Here is a 17,228-nt window from a genome sequence, read left to right on the forward strand (position 1 = left end):
ACATTCATTCTCGATTATGAATGCGTTCGCAGGGTATTCATAGCAACAGCTACTTGCTAGTCTTAACTTTTCATCGAACCAAGAGTGGTAAAAATGCGTTCAAATTGAGCCAACGTATCAAGAGCCCAAGATAAATATTTTTGTTTCGTAAACATGATTACTCAGCTCTCCCCTTAATTAAAGAAAATGGTCTGCTAATTAGGGAGAAGCGCAATGGGAGTTCGAGAACGGTAAACATTTAAATATGGAGGAGAAAGAGGAGGAGGATGAGGGCTTAGGGTTCACAGCACTATGAAGTTAAAATATAAATAACAGAAAAAAGTTTTTCTCTTTTATCTCATGACGTCATTTTAGTTGTGTACCTTACTTTACGGGGCAGTTAAGTAGTCCTGATTATTTCGTGCGTGTACTCTCAGTCCATCATTGCTTTGAGAAGCTCTTGTCGCTCGAGTCAATTGCCAGCTGCAATTTGATTGCCACCGCAACGAGTGAGTAGGCACTCATAGCTTCACATAAGATATTGGACGGCAATCTCGATTTTTTTGCGAATTGTGTTTTTTTTTTGCGTCGTCATTGGTTTTTATGGTCAATATTAGTGTTCCGTCATGTTTGTTATCCGGAAGCGGAAGCGCTTAAAGCTTAACAGTAGTTTTCCAATTGGGCATGCGCAGCGGTTATTTAGTTTATTTTTTTAATCATCCACTTTCTAAGAATCAAATCAGGGATATGTTATAGCGGAGCTGGATGAAGGACGAGAATTCCTTAGCGGATTGCTTCTTTGTCTTTTCTATTGTAAACTGTTCATAATAGAAATCCATCTCTGTCCCTTGAGTGTTCTGTTTTTATAAGAAAAATGAAGCAGACAAAGTATTCATGCAGTACGTTTGCATATATTTTGCTATGATGTTCCCGCTTTTCATCAAAATAATATTTGTAGGAGATACCCCAAAAGCTTCCTTGTAAATGAAATCTATTTTTATCAGCGTGTGAATTTGAGAAGCTTTCATGATTTCTCTATAAAAATTTCGGATGTAAATATTTTGACAAATATTGTTTCAATTGACTTGAAATTTTTTCCATAATCAGACATGCTATCGACTTGCTATCTGAAAATATCAGTTAGAAAGTGAGGCACCCCGCGGTGTAGCGCGGTATTTCAAATGAAAAAGAGCTATTTATAATCTTACAGAAGAAATTTCTTATAACTTTACTAATGAAAACAATGTTTTTCATTTTTTTAAATTGTCATTCACCAATATTTTACCAACGATGTAAAAATAATAGATAACCAACTTGCCTTGATTCTCAAAAAACATCAGTGTTATGGTTGTAAAAATATTAATGACATTTGGCATCGTAAAAAGTGCAATTAAATAAAAACTTGCTTCATTTGCAACCTTCTATTGGACAGAATCAATCACGTGATGTATATTTTTCCAAAATTTGGGTTAGAAAAAGTGTATTTTCCTATAGGCAGCCTCACAGAAGGAATTTTTTAATTAGGTATTATTGTTCTATAAACATTCATCTGTTTATTTTGTATCAGGCAACCTTCATGCACTTTTCATTCGTGAGATATCGCACTTCAAATCACACATATATTTTTCAGATAACATCATTTTATGAGCGTTTATTTATCCAGATGAAGATTAAGTGGTATCAGGCCGATCCGTAGTCCATTTGTCTAAAGATTGGTTGGTACCTTTATCTTTTGAAAAAAATTCCAAAATTTGCAGTAAATAACAATTCAAATTTTCTATCAATTCAGTGGATGTCAAAAAGTGTGTCAAAATCTAGCTAAAAGCATAACACGCACTGCACACAGAGCTATTTAAAGGAGTGCTCATTTCAATAGGAAAACAATGGTTGTTCTCTTGGGAGAAGTACCTTCTACAGGGTGTCCCTAATTAAAGTATCGAGTCGAAACACAACTATGAGTAGAAAGTTTTATGTGCGTGTTCACAAAATTGTATTTTAAGCTCTCCCTCTTTTTTCTTTGTCATTACAATTAATTTATACGTTGTAACTACCTGTTGTAATAAGCCTGTGTGATGGAGAACCTTCTTATATTTTAGCGATAACACACACAAACTTTTCTACTCAATCGCATGTTCAAACTCGACTTTAATTAGGGACACCCTGTAGAGGTAGTTGGTTATCTATTATTTTTACATCGTTGGTTTTACAGACCCTCTTGATAACTAAAAGTTTTTAATCGTGAACAATAAATGCAGCAGCAGAATCATTGGCTAAAAAGAAATCCAAATTTCACGAATTTGTAATTAAAAAAGTTTAATTTCATATCAAATTTTAATGTCAGGGACAGAGATAGAACAAGGCTTTTTCAAATGTGCGTTATCCAGCTCCGCTATAACATATCCCTGATCAAATCAATAACTCTTGATAGACAGCCGTGTACTTTTCGGTAATTAGTTCTTAGAAAATTGTAAAGGGCTCTTCCAGAAAATGAATGTAGTGCCCGGGGGTAGTGAAAAATCTACGAAATTTGCTCTGTTTGGGGGTAATTTTTCACCAAATCACTTCCAAAAAAGCGTACGAAATGATTTTTGATTTTTTTCTGATTTTTTTTCCAAGATTTTTTCCCCATGCACTTTCATTCCTCCCAATTTCGGAGGGCTAATCTCCTCATCAATCTAAAACAGAGATTAAGATTAGGCATGGGTACGAGGTTGTACATACCTGATACAAAAATATGGCGTTTTTTTGTTTAAAAGTCTTGAGCAATAAAAGGGGTAATTGTTAATTTAGTGAAAATATGCTCTTAAAATGCCTTAAAATTTGCATTCTCAGATTCAGTTACTACATAGTATCGCTAGTGTATTCTTGATTAACTGGAAAATTTCATCATGAACATTCTTAGAGAGTATCTTCTTATATGAGGCCCCCCTAGTCACCTTTCAAAATTACGCAATTAAGCAAAAAAACAAATTCCAAAATCACGTTATAACGAGTTAAATTTTCCTTCTATCACGATCACATTCATCACGCTGGTTCATGGCCCCCGGCGTGCCAAGGAGGCCAAAAGAATATGTTGCCCAAGAAAATTGTGACGGGGGTCATGTGGTTCCTACGATCACGCACTTTAAAATCTTCAATCACGGAATCACAAAATTGAAAAAGCGCCAATCACGCCACGAAAACCGCTTCGGTCCTCTTATATAGGAAAAGCGTAAAAGATAGGATTTCACAGGTGAATACAAGTCGAAAAATGGCCTATTTTCTGGCAATTCTCACTTTTTAATAAACATATTCTTTCTTCAAAGCTCAAAAAGATTAAAAAAGAAAACATTATATTACAAACAGACAAAATTTATACAAAAAACAAACTAACAAAAATGTCAAACTGAAAATATAACTAGCAAACAATCTATTATAAAAAGATAATGGAATATAGAAATGCAGTGTGACCCAAAAAAATACGAGCAGAATTTATGAAGTGTAAGTAGAATCAATAGCATCGATCAGTTAGCTTTCTGAGTTTTGGAATATTACATCAATAAGATGGAAATTTTCTTCAAAAGATATGCAATCCCAAAGGTGATTAAATAGAACGATAACGATAGGTGTTGTAAATAATAGCCGACATTATAAAAGATTTTTCCTCAAATAAATTATGCTCCGAATCTTTCTCGGACACCTCAACATAAACTAGTAGGCTAAACAAGATGAGTAAAACCTAGGTCGATCAACTACATATACCAATTAACAACTAGGGACAGTCCATTGAGCAGACTTTCCAGCCACAGCTTTACCAGTAGTTGGGTTGACACACCAGCACATTCCATTTCTACACTGGACCTTTTGATAGTCACCTGAAGGAGCACATCGTGGAATTCGAACACCGAGAAGTCCATAACTTGCCATCTTCCATCCCTTATGTCTTGCTAATACACATTCTAAAAAGGTTGTAAAAAGAAAGATTTTCTTCTAAAAGCCTGTCTTCACTTTCACGCGAAATGAGAAAAAACATTTTTAACGTTTTTGTAAGGTCATTGGTCGGCAATTCCATTGGGCAAATCTGATGGGACGGTTTAAAAAAGTTGAACTTCTTTTAATCTTTTATTTTTTCACTCGAAACTTTTTTTAATGACGTAATCTTTTCTGCTCTTGTAACTTAGGACATGTTTAGCGCAAAAAATCTAGGGACCTTAGGCATGATCATTGATACGTCAAAAGAAGGGTAAAGATAAGTGGATCTGGGATCAATCAAAAGGATAGCAAATTTTGCTTTTTTCCTGTTGAAAAATTGAGCGTTCCAGACGTCGACTGAGATCAAGTTTGATGTAAGTTTTAGTTTATTATAGTATAGTTTTGATTAGGACTATTACACCACTGTCTCACATCCCCGGTCGAACTTTTCCCACAGCGGGATATAAAAATTCTAATTTTTGTTTTTTTGTGCATTTTTTGATTGGGGCTGAAATTGTAGATTATTTTTCCCACCGGGGACCATATTTTGACCAAATTTTCCGGAGTGGGGATCCCACCGGCTTTGTGACACAGATTCGACATATATTGTTCAGGCTTACAGATTACAGCTGTCTCCAAAACAAGTTTATTGTTAGAGGTTTTGAGTACAGATAAGGTCATTTTCTTTTGTCAACCTTCATATCATTAAGATACTTACGTCTATAGGCACTGCTATAGGCGGTCACTAGTGACTCCCAACGGGAATCGCTTATTAATAGGTTTAAACATAATAGACAATTTTCACAAAAGATGTTTATCAATAGAGATTTCAAATAAAAGAATGTTTAAAACACCTCTGTTTGGCTTAAGTTTCGAAACTCTCTATTGTTTCATTAAAACCTCAGTGCTCATGTGATGTATCCGGAGAATTTCAATATTCAAAACAAGAGCAGTGCTCGTACCCCGAAGAGCAGGAGTTTTACGCTCGAAACGAAGGAAGATATGACGTAGCCTACTTACGAGTTAGTTTACAGGATTGGGGTTTTCTGAAACGAGTCATTGTTCCCAAGACTTCTTCACCAGTTGTTGGGAAAACGCAATGACAAACTCCCTCTATAACAACGAGAAGATATGGAGCAGTGGGTTACACAAATAGCAACAAATAATATCAGATATTGGTATTGTGTAATATCCCTTCAAAATCATCGTTTCGGGTACTCAGACCACGTTCACATGCTACGTTCGGTTTCGCTCCGAAAACACTGTGTGAACGTCAAAATTGGAAACGTCAAAAAAGAAGGCGTTACAAAGCAAAACATATCGAAACTGCTCCGTTTTCTTGCTCCAAAAGGATCCAAAATGAGTATGAACACTTCCTATCCGTAACAAATACCACACCGGAGCGATACGAAACCGTGACGTCTGCTCAACAAAAGTTCTAGAAGCTCAAGGCTTTCTATTCATTAGAGTCAATTAAGCCTGGATATTATTAACTTACCATGACATTGAACAGCGTTGAAATTTCCGTCAGCAGTACAAACTGGTTTTCTTGCACCAAGTAATGGTTGTGTTTGGCTCAAAAACTCATGACGCTTCTTAAAGCATTCTAAAATGAAAACGGAACGAGATGGAGTTTTTAAAAGCTCTATTTTAATTTGGTTGATCGTTAACCAGTAATAAAACAATTTCTTTGCTTTTTCTAAAGAACGCGTCATTTTTATTACTTCAAATGAACAATTATTGAAGTATCTAGTAAAAACCCCGTCTCAACTGAGAAAAATATCATACGTTTAAAGATATCACGTTTAATCCATTAGGAGACTTTGTATGAGTGACTTGGGTAGTAACTATGGATGAATGGCTTCGGTAACAATAACAGATACTTTTTTAGTTTATTTTCCATGTACACTGAACCATACCAACTTAATGAGGCCTAAAATGTCTAATAAACTCCATAGCAAAGACATCTTACTTGTCAATTCACAGGTAGTTGGTCGGACACCTCTTTCTAATTCTGTTCCAAGAACTTTAGCTCCAGTTTTTGCGAAAACACAATAACAGATACCCTCTGTAAAGAAAACAATAAAAAAGTTTAATTATCGAGGTTTCAAAATCAGTATTTTCACAGTGATTCAGATTCAACTGTGTGCTAACTCATTATTATTTCTCATTTCTCATTTCCAACTAAGAATAATTGTTATCCAACTCATTACTGTATATATTTCCCGCCATTCATTTCCGACTAAAAGTAAAGCAGTAAAAAAAAAGTAATAATTAAAAAGCATTGAAAATAGGTAGGGAATCGTTTAATTGGCTTGGATGAAAAAGCCTAAGATTGGATTTAGTTGTCTTTTCTTGAAAAGACAGATATTTCGCTTAATTCTAATTAGAATTTCATTACAATCTTACCAGCGCATTGGACATTTGAGTAGAGACCATCTTCATCACAAGCTGGTTTGAAGACACCAAGAAGTCCTGATTTCAATGCTTGGTGACGCTCGTGCATACATTCTAAGAAATTAAAGAGTCGTATTACGATCTGTAACATAGCGCCTCTGATTACTAATTTCGACGCCCCTTTGCTCTTTTACACCTTAGATATCACAGTTTTCGGTATAAAAGAGAGAAAATACCCCAAAGTTTTCGTGCTAGCTTCGCTCGCATAATTTTTGCAAAGATATTTACTTTTAATAGGGGGCGCCAAAATCAAAATCCTATAAAACTGCCTCCCCAGTTTGCCCGAATTTTAGTCGACCCACCACGCTACTGGTCTTATTGTGGTAAATTAACTGGTAAATGTTCTTATATATGTATATAATATATACTGTCAAGTCGAGGTTTGGTCCTTCTATAGAACCCTGGGAGGATATATTGTCCGGCGCTAGCACTGGTATGTACTTGATTGGATCACATTAAATGACCATACATAGAATGAGACATATTCAAAAAAGACACGGAAATTGATAGTTACCTGTCATTTCACAGTTCTTCGGTTTCTTGAATCTCAATTCAGTGCCCAATAACTTTTCACCAGTTTCTGGGACAACGCAGAAGCAAAACCCAGTGGATGCTATGAAAACAAGGGCGAAATTTATCATTTTAAACAGCGCTATATGACCTTTTCACTTTTTCATCTGTGAAAATGTCGAATTCTGTGAAATCATTTGACAAAGGAGGGTGATAAGTTGACTATAAAATGCCAAGGTATTTTTGCAAGCTTACAATGACATTGAGTGACAGTGAAGGAGCCATCAGTTTCACATTGTGGTGTGAATTGACCAACCATGCCACGATCTGAATCTTTCATGGCATGATGACGCTGGATCAAACAGGCTGCAAAAAATAATTAAAATACACTTATTATAACACTTATTAGTGGAACTGGGCTATTAGCGACAGTCAATCCTTGTGCCTTAATTGATTGTATTTGTAAAGAGAGTAGAGTTGATTTTATTGGTTTATGCTGAGAAATTAGATATGGTTGAAAACGTTCAATCATAAGGTAGCATCCTGGGTGATAGGAAAGGAAATATTTCCATACAGATAAACTTTATCACAGGTATGTAATAGGTATCTCATACAGTTAGAAAGCAGAAGGATTTATTTGGTCAAGTGTCAAAAAACTGGGAATTCAGTCGACGAGAAAATAAAAGTTTTAACTTGGTTGCTTACGTGTAGCTTTACATGTTTTAGGTTGTGCAAACCTAATTCGAGTTCCTTTAATTTCTTCGCCAGTTTTAGGGAAAACACAGTAGTGATAACCCGCTTAAAGAAAAAAAATGTAGAAACATAAGAAAACCACCTGAAATGCTATTGACTTGATTGTCTCTTTTTTAAACGGAGGACCTTTTCCTGAAAGTAGTAACAGTTTCCCACACATGACTGTTTGACTTTTAAGAAAGAAATTGAAGACGATAAGACAACGTGTTGTGAACTTCGGATTGAATCAAAAACCGGAGAAGGGATATTTGGGATCAGATGTGACCTCTTACCGTGTGATTGCATTTCAGCAAACATTCCATTAGCTTGACATTTGGGTTTGAATTGTCCAAGGAGTGGTTGCTTAGCTTGTAATTCGTTCAATTGTTTGAGACATGGCTTGTCGGCGTTGTCTATGCCTAGAAGATTGAAAAAACAAAATGCCAAATAAATTTCATAGGATTGATATCAATTAAAAAAATTCTACTATTTAATACCCATAGTAGTCTCTCGCATTCGAACTTATTCCAAGTCCTCTTTAAAGAGAAACCCTCTTTAAATAGTTCCTATAATTCGAATCTCTTAACTCGGACTCTTAAGGTCCTTACTCGTCCGAGAACTATCTGCAACAGTAAGTACCTGCAGTTTCACAGTTTGTTGGTTTACCACGGACTTCAGTCCCTTCCACTTTGACACCAGTGTCTGCAGCAACACAGAAACAGTATCCAGTTGAACCTTTGGCGAAATGAAAAAATTGTCTTAACAACGAAATAGGGCCTAGTATCTGGTATGATCAAGTAAGAGCTAACAAAAATAGGAAGCAAGATTTGACCAGACCGCAATAAAACTTTTAAATTTTATACTTTTTCAAAGATCAAAGTTAATATTTTAGGAGGTGATTCCTGTAGCTTTTAAGCCTTGGTGCTGAAGAAAGGGAAAACCTTTCCAAGGCCCTATTAAAAGATTTTTTCCATTTTCCCAATCTTTTAAAAAAGAAAAGGATTAAAACTCCTTAGAAATGCAACATACCATGACATTGAACTTTCTTGAAGGAACCATCTTCTTCACATTGTGGTGTAAAATGACCGACCATCATTTTTTGTGATTTCAACATACCCTGGTGACGTTGTAACATACAGGCTGCAAAAAAGAAGAGGCAGTATTTTTTTTCGGTATTAAAATCGTAATTTTTTCCCTGCAAACGTAGATAATTGAATAAATTTCCTCAATTTTTGAGATGTCAATTTCGGGTCTCTAGAGAAAGCGGCGAGAAAGTTGGGAAGATAAGGTATAAGTGTTCGTCTCGAATTATGTTTACATGCCCATTTGGTTTACATGCCCATTTTTTTCTTCAAACAACTCAGGAGTAAATCCTCACTATAAAGCAGATTTAGCCCTATAAATTACGGATTGTAAACTTACAATATGAATATAATGGTAAAATGAAACCTTCGTGTCTAGGCATCTCTAGAACCAAACTATTAAAAGGAAAATAGATTGAAGCGTATCTCACGTGTAGCTTTGCATGATTTTGGTTTTCCACGAATTTCAGTTCCCAAAATCTTTTTGCCAGTTTCTGGTACAACACAGAAGCAAAATCCTGTGGAACCTAAAGAATAAAAAATATTTTTTCAGGAATATGATTACCAATCCAATAGTTAAAATATTTACGTGGGCCCAGTAACCTAAGACTTTTAAACGGTCATTCGATTGTTTTCACGGAGCCCATGGTCAAACGGCTCTGTTATCTAAGAACAGGATGCTGACACCTTGACCACTCGGCCAATGATCATCAATAAAGACTACATAAAACAGACTTTATTCAGACCTCAAAAGGTCTGCTTGATCTGATAGGCCCTGATAATGAACAATTGAAATCCTTCTCCATGTAAACTGTTGTTGAAAGGCTTTAATTTTATCATAAACGTTTGAATTCAAACAAAATTATTCAATGGTATTTACCATGACATTGTGTTTCAGCGTAAAGTCCATTAGCTTGACAGACTGGTCGGAAAGCTCCCAACAATGCTGGTTTGGCATCTAATTCTTGCAAATGTTTCAAGCATGTCTTGGCGTTATTGACACCTAAAAAATACATATAAAGTAATTTGAGTAAACAATCCGGCAGTATTAAAATAAGATTTCTTTCGGTTAACAGGCTTTTTAAAATAAGATAAACAAAAAGAAGATATAGTTGAAATTAACCTGTAGCTTCACAGTTGGTTGGCTTTCCACGGACTTCAGTTCCGACGACTTTAGCTCCAGTTTCAGGTACAACACAATAACAAAAGCCAGTGGAAGCTGTATAAGAAAAATAATTGTTATTCAATGGAATAATTCATAATGGAATCTTAGAACGTCTGGTATGTGGTCAACAAGTAACTAGCTACTGAGACAGGATTGCCTTTCAGAATAGAGTAGGTCACTGGGGGGACTCAAGGTATGCGACCTTCCATAGGTACATTTGAGGGTGTGTTATTTCGAGACTCCTAAAGTATAGGGTCGTAATTAGAAAAATTGTACTATAAGAGTTTAAAGATTAAAGAAAAACTAAGATGTTTGGCCAAAACATTGGAAAATCTGACTATTATTTCTTTAAAAAATGGACGAAATCTTTCAAGGAAATGCATAGTAAAGGTCAAATTTGGCAAAATCTTCTTTGTACTGCCAGGGTCCAATTTCAAGACCCGAATGTTTTTAGACCGAGTGCGCCCCCTACGGGATAGCTCATCATTAGCAACCAGAATGACAATAACAACATACCATGACATTGGACTTTCTTGAAAGAACCATCTTCTTCACATTGTGGTGTAAAATGACCCACCATCATTTTTTGTGATTTCAATAATCCTTCGTGACGTGCCAATAAACAGGCTGGAAAGTTAAAACAAAAAGTAATTGGTCATAAATCATATTTTCTAGTCTGCAAACATAAAAATGTGAATGAATTTCCTCCATTTTCGAGATGCCATTTACGAGATGTAAATTTCAGGTCTCTAAAGAAAGCGGTGCTGAATAGAGAAAATACGGTATACAGTAAGTTTTCAAATTATTTCTTTTACTTGATTTGTCTTTTATTTTCTCAGGGGTAAAGCCTCACTCTCAAGCAGGTTTAGTCCTATGAATTACGAATTGTTAACTTACAGCATGATAATAAAATGAAACTTTCGTGTCTAAGAATCTTTTAGAACCAAACTATTTAACAAGGAAAATAGATTAAAGCGTATCTCACGTGAAGCTTTGCATGATTTTGGTTTTCCACGAATTTCAGTTCCCAAAATCTTTTTGCCAGTTTCTGGTACAACACAGAAGCAAAATCCTGTAGAACCTAAAGAACACAAAAAACAAAATTGTTGACGAATATAATTACCAATCCAATAGTTAATATTTACGTGGATAGCCCAGTAATCTAAGACTTTTAAACGGTCATTCGATTGTTTTCACAGAGCCCATTGCCAAACGGCTCTGTTATCTAAGAACAGCATGCTGACACCTTGACTACTCGGCCAATGCTCATCAATAAAGACTGCATAAAACAGACTTTATTCAGTCCTCAAAGGTCTGCTTGATCTTATAGGCCCTGATAATGAAAGATCAAAATCCTCTTCCCTGTAAACTGTTAATGAGAGGCTTTAATTTTATCATAAACGTTTGAATTCAAACAAAATTATCTAATGGTATTTACCATGACATTGAGTTTCAGCGTAAAGTCCATTAGCTTGACAGACAGGTCGGAAAGCTCCCAACAATGCTGGTTTGGCATCTAATTCTTGCAAATGTTTCAAGCATGTTTTGGCGTTATTGACACCTAAAAAATACATATAAAGTAATTTGAGTAATCAATCAGGCATATTAAAATAAGATTTCTTTTTTCGGTTAACAGGCTTTTTAAGATAAGATAAATAAAAAGAAGATATAAAGTTGAAATTAACCTGTAGCTTCACAGTTAGTTGGCTTTCCACGGACTTCAGTTCCGACGACTTTAGCTCCAGTTTCAGGTACAACACAATAACAAAAGCCAGTGGAAGCTGTATAAGAAAAAATAATTAATTTTTTTCATATCTCAAAAATAATATGTAAATATTACATAAATAAAGAAAACAGGTCATTAATGAAAATTTCTAAGGTTTAATAAGCATAGTATGATTTTCGGCCTAGAAGCCAAAAGAAGTCTATCTGCATCATGCAAAACCCTAGTCTATCTCAGAAGTCGACCCAATTGGATGTTTACACGTAAAATCTTTTCATTAGAAAATTGAAATTAATCACTGGTAAAAAAACATAAATCATTTCTCTAATCTTAGATGTTGGTGAAATTTGAATTGGATTTTAGATTTCGATTGGGTTAAAATACAACATACCATGACATTGAACTTTCTTGAAAGAACCATCTTCTTCACATTGTGGTGTAAAATGACCGACCATTCCTTGCTTGGAGTTCAACATACCCTGGTGACGTTGTAACATACATGCTGAAAATAATTTGAACAACATTAGAACAATTATTAATTTTGAATTATGATATCCGGTAAATTTCAAATAATAGCGAGTTTGTGTTGTCAAAAGTGCGGGTTATTCCAAATTGTTTGAATAATTCCGCTGTCCTCAAAAGTGCAAAAACAAAAACTTGGCTAATAACGAATAGTGGATTCCTTCTTCTCTAGCTATTTTAGACAGGAGATTTTTATAATCTGATATATACAGGACGGGTTTGAGATGTGAGGCAGATTTCTACCTCAAAAAATTTACAGTGGGAAATTCGAATTTAGCACTGTCCTCACTTACTGAAATTAAAACCAAATTTCGGAACTTGCGTTTTCTCTAAGAAAATGTGACCAGTGACAGAATAACAAAATTTGATTGGTTGTGTTTTCAACCGTCATTAGAATCTGGGAAATTCAAACTCTTAACCCGAACCATGCTATTTCATGTCAACATCAGTATATAAAAAGAAGAAGTAATAGCATGAATCTCCAGGCTATAGCTCTTTCCTCTTTCTATATGAAGAAATAGCATTCTTACGTGTGGTTTTGCATGATGACGGTTTTCGGAAACGAACATCGGTTCCCAAGATCTTTTCACCAGTTTTCGGGTTGACACAGAAATAGTAACTAGCTGAAATAAAAAACGAAGTTATCGCTTGAAGCGGAAATAAAACAAGTCATACTTTTATGGACCTACCTGATTATCAAAACTAATCAATGAACATTGAAACAATGAAACACATAAAACATAACTGGACAAAATAAAAATATGGGAGTTTCTAAACATCGACCAGAAATGGGCTCTTCCAGAAAAAATCCGTTCATGGGGGGTGGAGGATATATTATTTTTTTCATGCATTACCCCTGGACATTTTGATTTTTAACCCCCTGGACACGGGTTATACCCCTGGACAAACATCAAATCAACCCCCTGGACACAAAAAATTACCCCTGGACATTGGAATTTACCCCCTGGACATTGCAATTTTTTGGTATTTTTTCAATACCCCTGGACAATTCATCCTCCACCCCCCATGAACGGATTTTTTCTGGAAGAGCCCAATGGCGATAACGACCGGCGACCAGCACCAGGGACCAGATAAATTTGGGTTAAAATTTTGGCCACCGAAGTCTTATGTTTTTATACAGATTGTTCTTATAAAATAACGTGTATCTTTTGGTTCTAAAAAAGAAAGATATGTGTACTGTTTTGACCTCAAAGTCACCGTTTTGTTTTAAGTAAGTGTAATAAAAATTAATACAAAAATGTAACAGACAATTATTCAATCCAAGACCAGATCATCCAACACGATCTTAGGACTTACCGTGGTATTGTGTTTCAGCATAAAGACCATTGGTTTGGCAGATGGGTTTGTAAGCGCCAACCATAGGTGGTTTAGCTTCCAATTCTTTAACCTCGTCCAAGCATGACTTGGCAAAGATTACTGAAAATAAAAAAGCAAGTCATTCAATTTCTAAGTAAGCCATGTCAACAGATGTCAAACCAAAATTATCCCACAGCAAACTGAAACTATAATTCCTTGTATATGTGTATTTCGAGTTAAAAAAATTTCCCCACTATTCGAAGGTAACTAGTGCCAGCGAATTAGTTCTCGCCAAAATTAAATTATTTACTGCCACGCCAAAACAAGTTCTCGCCAAATTAAAAAAAAACAACAACAAAATGTTCGCATAAAAGTGATACATATTCGAGTTATAGAGATTCGAGTGATCCAAAGGAAAGAAAAACAAAGGAAAACTAAATAACGAATACACAAAAGTATAAAAAACTTACCTCCAAATAGGAGACAAAAGACAAAAATACTTGTTCTCATTTTGAGTGTTAAGCGTAAAATGATAAGCGACAAATCCGAGAGAAGATATTATATATCTAGAAAAAAATAATTGTTGTTTACGTTGATAGGTTTGATAGGTAAACACGACAAAGCCTTGTGAAGCGATGCACAAGGTCAAATCCCGTTTTATACAAGTTCAGGTTGTGATAATATTTACTTTGTCAATATCATAGACCCCTCGCACAAATTTGTAATATGAAGCTGTAATGCTATGATATATGTTGTAAGAAGCTTTTTTCATAAGAAATAAAGGTATCAGAGCTTTCGGTTTAAATGTTACAAAATAAAAAATAAGAAATTAAAATTATACACAAAGATATTCGAAATTATATGGAAATGTTTAGTTATAGTTTAAATTTGTGTTAGTTTATTTAAAGCTACTAAATTTAAATCACAAAATAAAAAAAACAGCCTTGAAATGTTAATACATATTTGACAGTACATTGTATTTTTTGAGCTTAGAACTCGTGGTTTAAGAACAAGTTGTTTGAATCATAAAACTTTTCAAAAGTTCTAGAAGCTCTGGTAAAAATACATATGCTTTATACGCTGAACGAAAAACCAGAAGCAGTTTAAGATGTGATTTATGTCTGAACAAAAAACAAGCGAAAAAATCGCGATGCGCAAAATGACATTCTTAATTCGAGATCTGAACTTATTTCGAAGTTTATGTAGACACATAAACACTCGCTTTCAAATTTTGATTCAAAAGATTGACAATTTTTAAGATGAAAACTCTCTACAGAATTCAACAATCTTGTACAAATTTTCATAACGTATGTACGTATGTATCTATGCATGAAACTACAGTGGAACCTCTAATTAGCGGACACCATTGGGGAATCGGATTAGTGTCCGCTAATCAGGGGTGTCCGCCTTTTAGAGTGTCCGCTAATTGGAGGTTCTACTGTAGCGTGGTAATTGGAATAGATAAATATTTCTTTTAATAAAGTTATGCTTATACAAGTGTGCACCACAAAACCATGATGTGTTAAGATTCAAGATATTCTTGGACACTCTGTACGTATAACAAAAGATCAGTATTGATTGTTCTGTTACAAATACGTCTTAACATTTGCTTGATAGAGAAAACACTTGAAATTAAGGCGGAATGCTTCTGTTTAGATGTTGACACTCATACACACGTACTTGTTTACAAAAGTATGGACTAGTTACCTAAGAGATGTCGAAATCGTAAACATTTTGATACAACAAACAAATCGTTCTAAAGGAAAATCAAAAATAACAAATTGATGTTTCAGAGACATCTTTAAGACGTCCATGCAACACTTCCGATAAAATGATTTTCCCGTTTGTTTATTGTGTATGGAGAAGGCTCTTATGTGAAATAGTCTTGTGTAAACAAAAATGAACTTGTAGCAATGTTAAGCTGATTTAGATAAAATTGTGCAAGAAAAGGTAAAATCGTGCAAGGTTCCTCTACCTTAGAAATGGGACCATTGAAATTTTACAGATGTGAACGATTTCATTGTGAAGGCATTCAGTTTGCTCCAAATAAATTGGATCAATCTGAAAAAGACTTTTTCTGGTCTATTTTTTATCTACTTTGCCTTTTTATAGCTGAAACTTTAACCGAAGTGGACACTATTAGTGTCTATACAATTAAATATGAAATTGTTTATCTTTTAATGACTGTTTAATGAAGTGTTTTTAAATCAACATTGCTTTAGTTGTAAAAACATCAAAACATAAACTATCAGTCTATTATAAAATTAAATCTTAATTTCTTATTGCAAAAAATGCAATTTTACAGGATATTATTTTTCTTACTAAGCCACACAGCCCACACACAAGCAAAATAACTTTCACTACTTACAGTACAGTACACCATCATTCTAAATTGAAACATTTTCTCGAGGTGTGACCATGTATATATAGCTTACTAGAGAAAAAACTTTCTATTTTAAGACATTTCAACTTTCTAAAGAGGAAAAAAAGAAAATAATTAACAAAACGTTTCAAATCAAAGTTTGCATTAAAAAAGTGTCATATAGGTAATTTTGGTTGAATTAAATTTAATACTTTTAACTGCTTTAAACACACAGGAAACTTTTTAACTTAATGCATGGGTGTGAAAAAGGTCCTAGACTCGTGCTAATACAGCTTTCTAACTAAAATGTTGCGCAATTATTTCAAAAGTTAAACATATTTATTTTTTCATTGCAGGCTAGACTTTACAGTGCAAATATGTCATTGTTGTTTCACTTATTCAAAAAGTAACACTAATACAATAATGGCCAGTTTGTAAGAGCTGTATAAACGATAAAGGTCCTGCTCCTGAAAATTAACGCCAGAGAAAATACGTCCGAAAACTTCTAGAGGCTCGATTCAAAAACATGCAAAATATATTTTTGTGGTTGAGTAGTATGGTCAAAAAGTGGTCCCATAGATTAAAATTTGAGGTTATTATCTTAGGGAAATACGATATTTTAAGAAATCACTTTCAGCCTAATTTCGTCATAAATTTTCGAAATGTTATAAAAATGTTATTATTACAAGGCCTTTTTTACACCTTGTTTCACCCAAATTTGGCAATAAAATACTAGGTGATCGTGTTCAAAAATAAAGGCCTGTTTTGTGACATTTTCAAAGTGGCTGACAATTTTGTTAATAAAATGAGTATTTTTGGTGGCTAACAGTTTATTTTTTCACCAAGCATAAGTAGAACGATTAACCTTTCCAATTGTTTTGGAGCGAAATTAAGTGGCTCACTAGGTTACAAGATATTTCAAGATAAGCTATGAGTCGTTTATGTGGCTGACAACACTGGTGGCTTTTTGAAACCAACCAGTTTCAAAATGTTGCTCCTTTATCTGTTTTGAGATAATATGATACCTCTAGTTACCGATTCAAGTGTCATTTTCAAACAAACCATTTCCTCCTTTGAGGTGGCTGACAAAACACATATTTGGACATATTTGGACCTGGAGCCACACATTTTACTCATTTTACCATTTTTTTCATCAAAATATGTTCTTTGTGTAAATACCGATCATCATATAAAATTTCAACGTTTTATTTGAAATATTTCCCAAGTTATTCAAGAAATACTCAATTTTTGAGTTCCCTAAATGTCACACTATTTTTGAACATGATCAGGTATGTAGCATCAATTAAGTTGTCTTTGATCGGTTTTCTGACAATAAAATCATAAGTAGTCATTAAATATGAAAGACGTTGGCTATAAAAGGTATGATGTGCTATAATGTCTTGACTATCCAGCTCAAAAACAAGGCAA

The 17,228-nt window shown here is 34.4% G+C and overlaps 1 protein-coding gene across 1 annotated transcript; it reads right to left on the bottom strand.

Moving 5' to 3' along the window:
* Nucleotides 1-3,248: 3,248 nt before the first annotated feature.
* Nucleotides 3,249-14,114, bottom strand: LOC136799928 (thyroglobulin-like). The gene is made up of 22 exons (XM_067056556.1): nt 13,909-14,114; nt 13,439-13,558; nt 12,652-12,744; nt 11,991-12,101; nt 11,562-11,657; nt 11,315-11,437; nt 10,862-10,957; nt 10,393-10,503; nt 9,835-9,930; nt 9,592-9,714; nt 9,143-9,238; nt 8,659-8,769; nt 8,269-8,364; nt 7,923-8,048; nt 7,603-7,695; nt 7,153-7,263; nt 6,902-7,000; nt 6,340-6,441; nt 5,903-5,998; nt 5,429-5,536; nt 4,951-5,043; nt 3,249-3,917 (listed from the first exon to the last, which is right to left on the bottom strand). The coding sequence occupies exons 1-22, from the start codon at nt 13,946-13,948 to the stop codon at nt 3,724-3,726; spliced, it is 2,334 nt and encodes a 777-aa protein (XP_066912657.1). The 5' UTR covers nt 13,949-14,114; the 3' UTR covers nt 3,249-3,723.
* Between the last annotated feature and the right edge of the window lie 3,114 nt (nt 14,115-17,228).

This window comes from Clytia hemisphaerica, unplaced genomic scaffold, assembly GCF_902728285.1.
Source record: "Clytia hemisphaerica strain Z4C2 unplaced genomic scaffold, Clytia hemisphaerica genome assembly, whole genome shotgun sequence".
Taxonomy (NCBI): domain Eukaryota; kingdom Metazoa; phylum Cnidaria; class Hydrozoa; order Leptothecata; family Clytiidae; genus Clytia; species Clytia hemisphaerica.

What these genes read in the sequence shown, in the direction of transcription:
- LOC136799928 (XM_067056556.1), bottom strand. Translation starts at nt 13,948, where the DNA reads ATGAGAACAAGTATTTTTGTCTTTTGTCTCCTATTTGGAG. An exon ending in TAAAACATGTAAAGCTACAC is followed by an intron (nt 7,264 to 7,602) that starts GTAAGCAACCAA and finishes TATTTTTTGCAG; the next exon opens with CCTGTTTGATCCAGCGTCAT. An exon ending in CACTGTCACTCAATGTCATT is followed by an intron (nt 7,001 to 7,152) that starts GTAAGCTTGCAA and finishes TTGTTTTCATAG; the next exon opens with CATCCACTGGGTTTTGCTTC.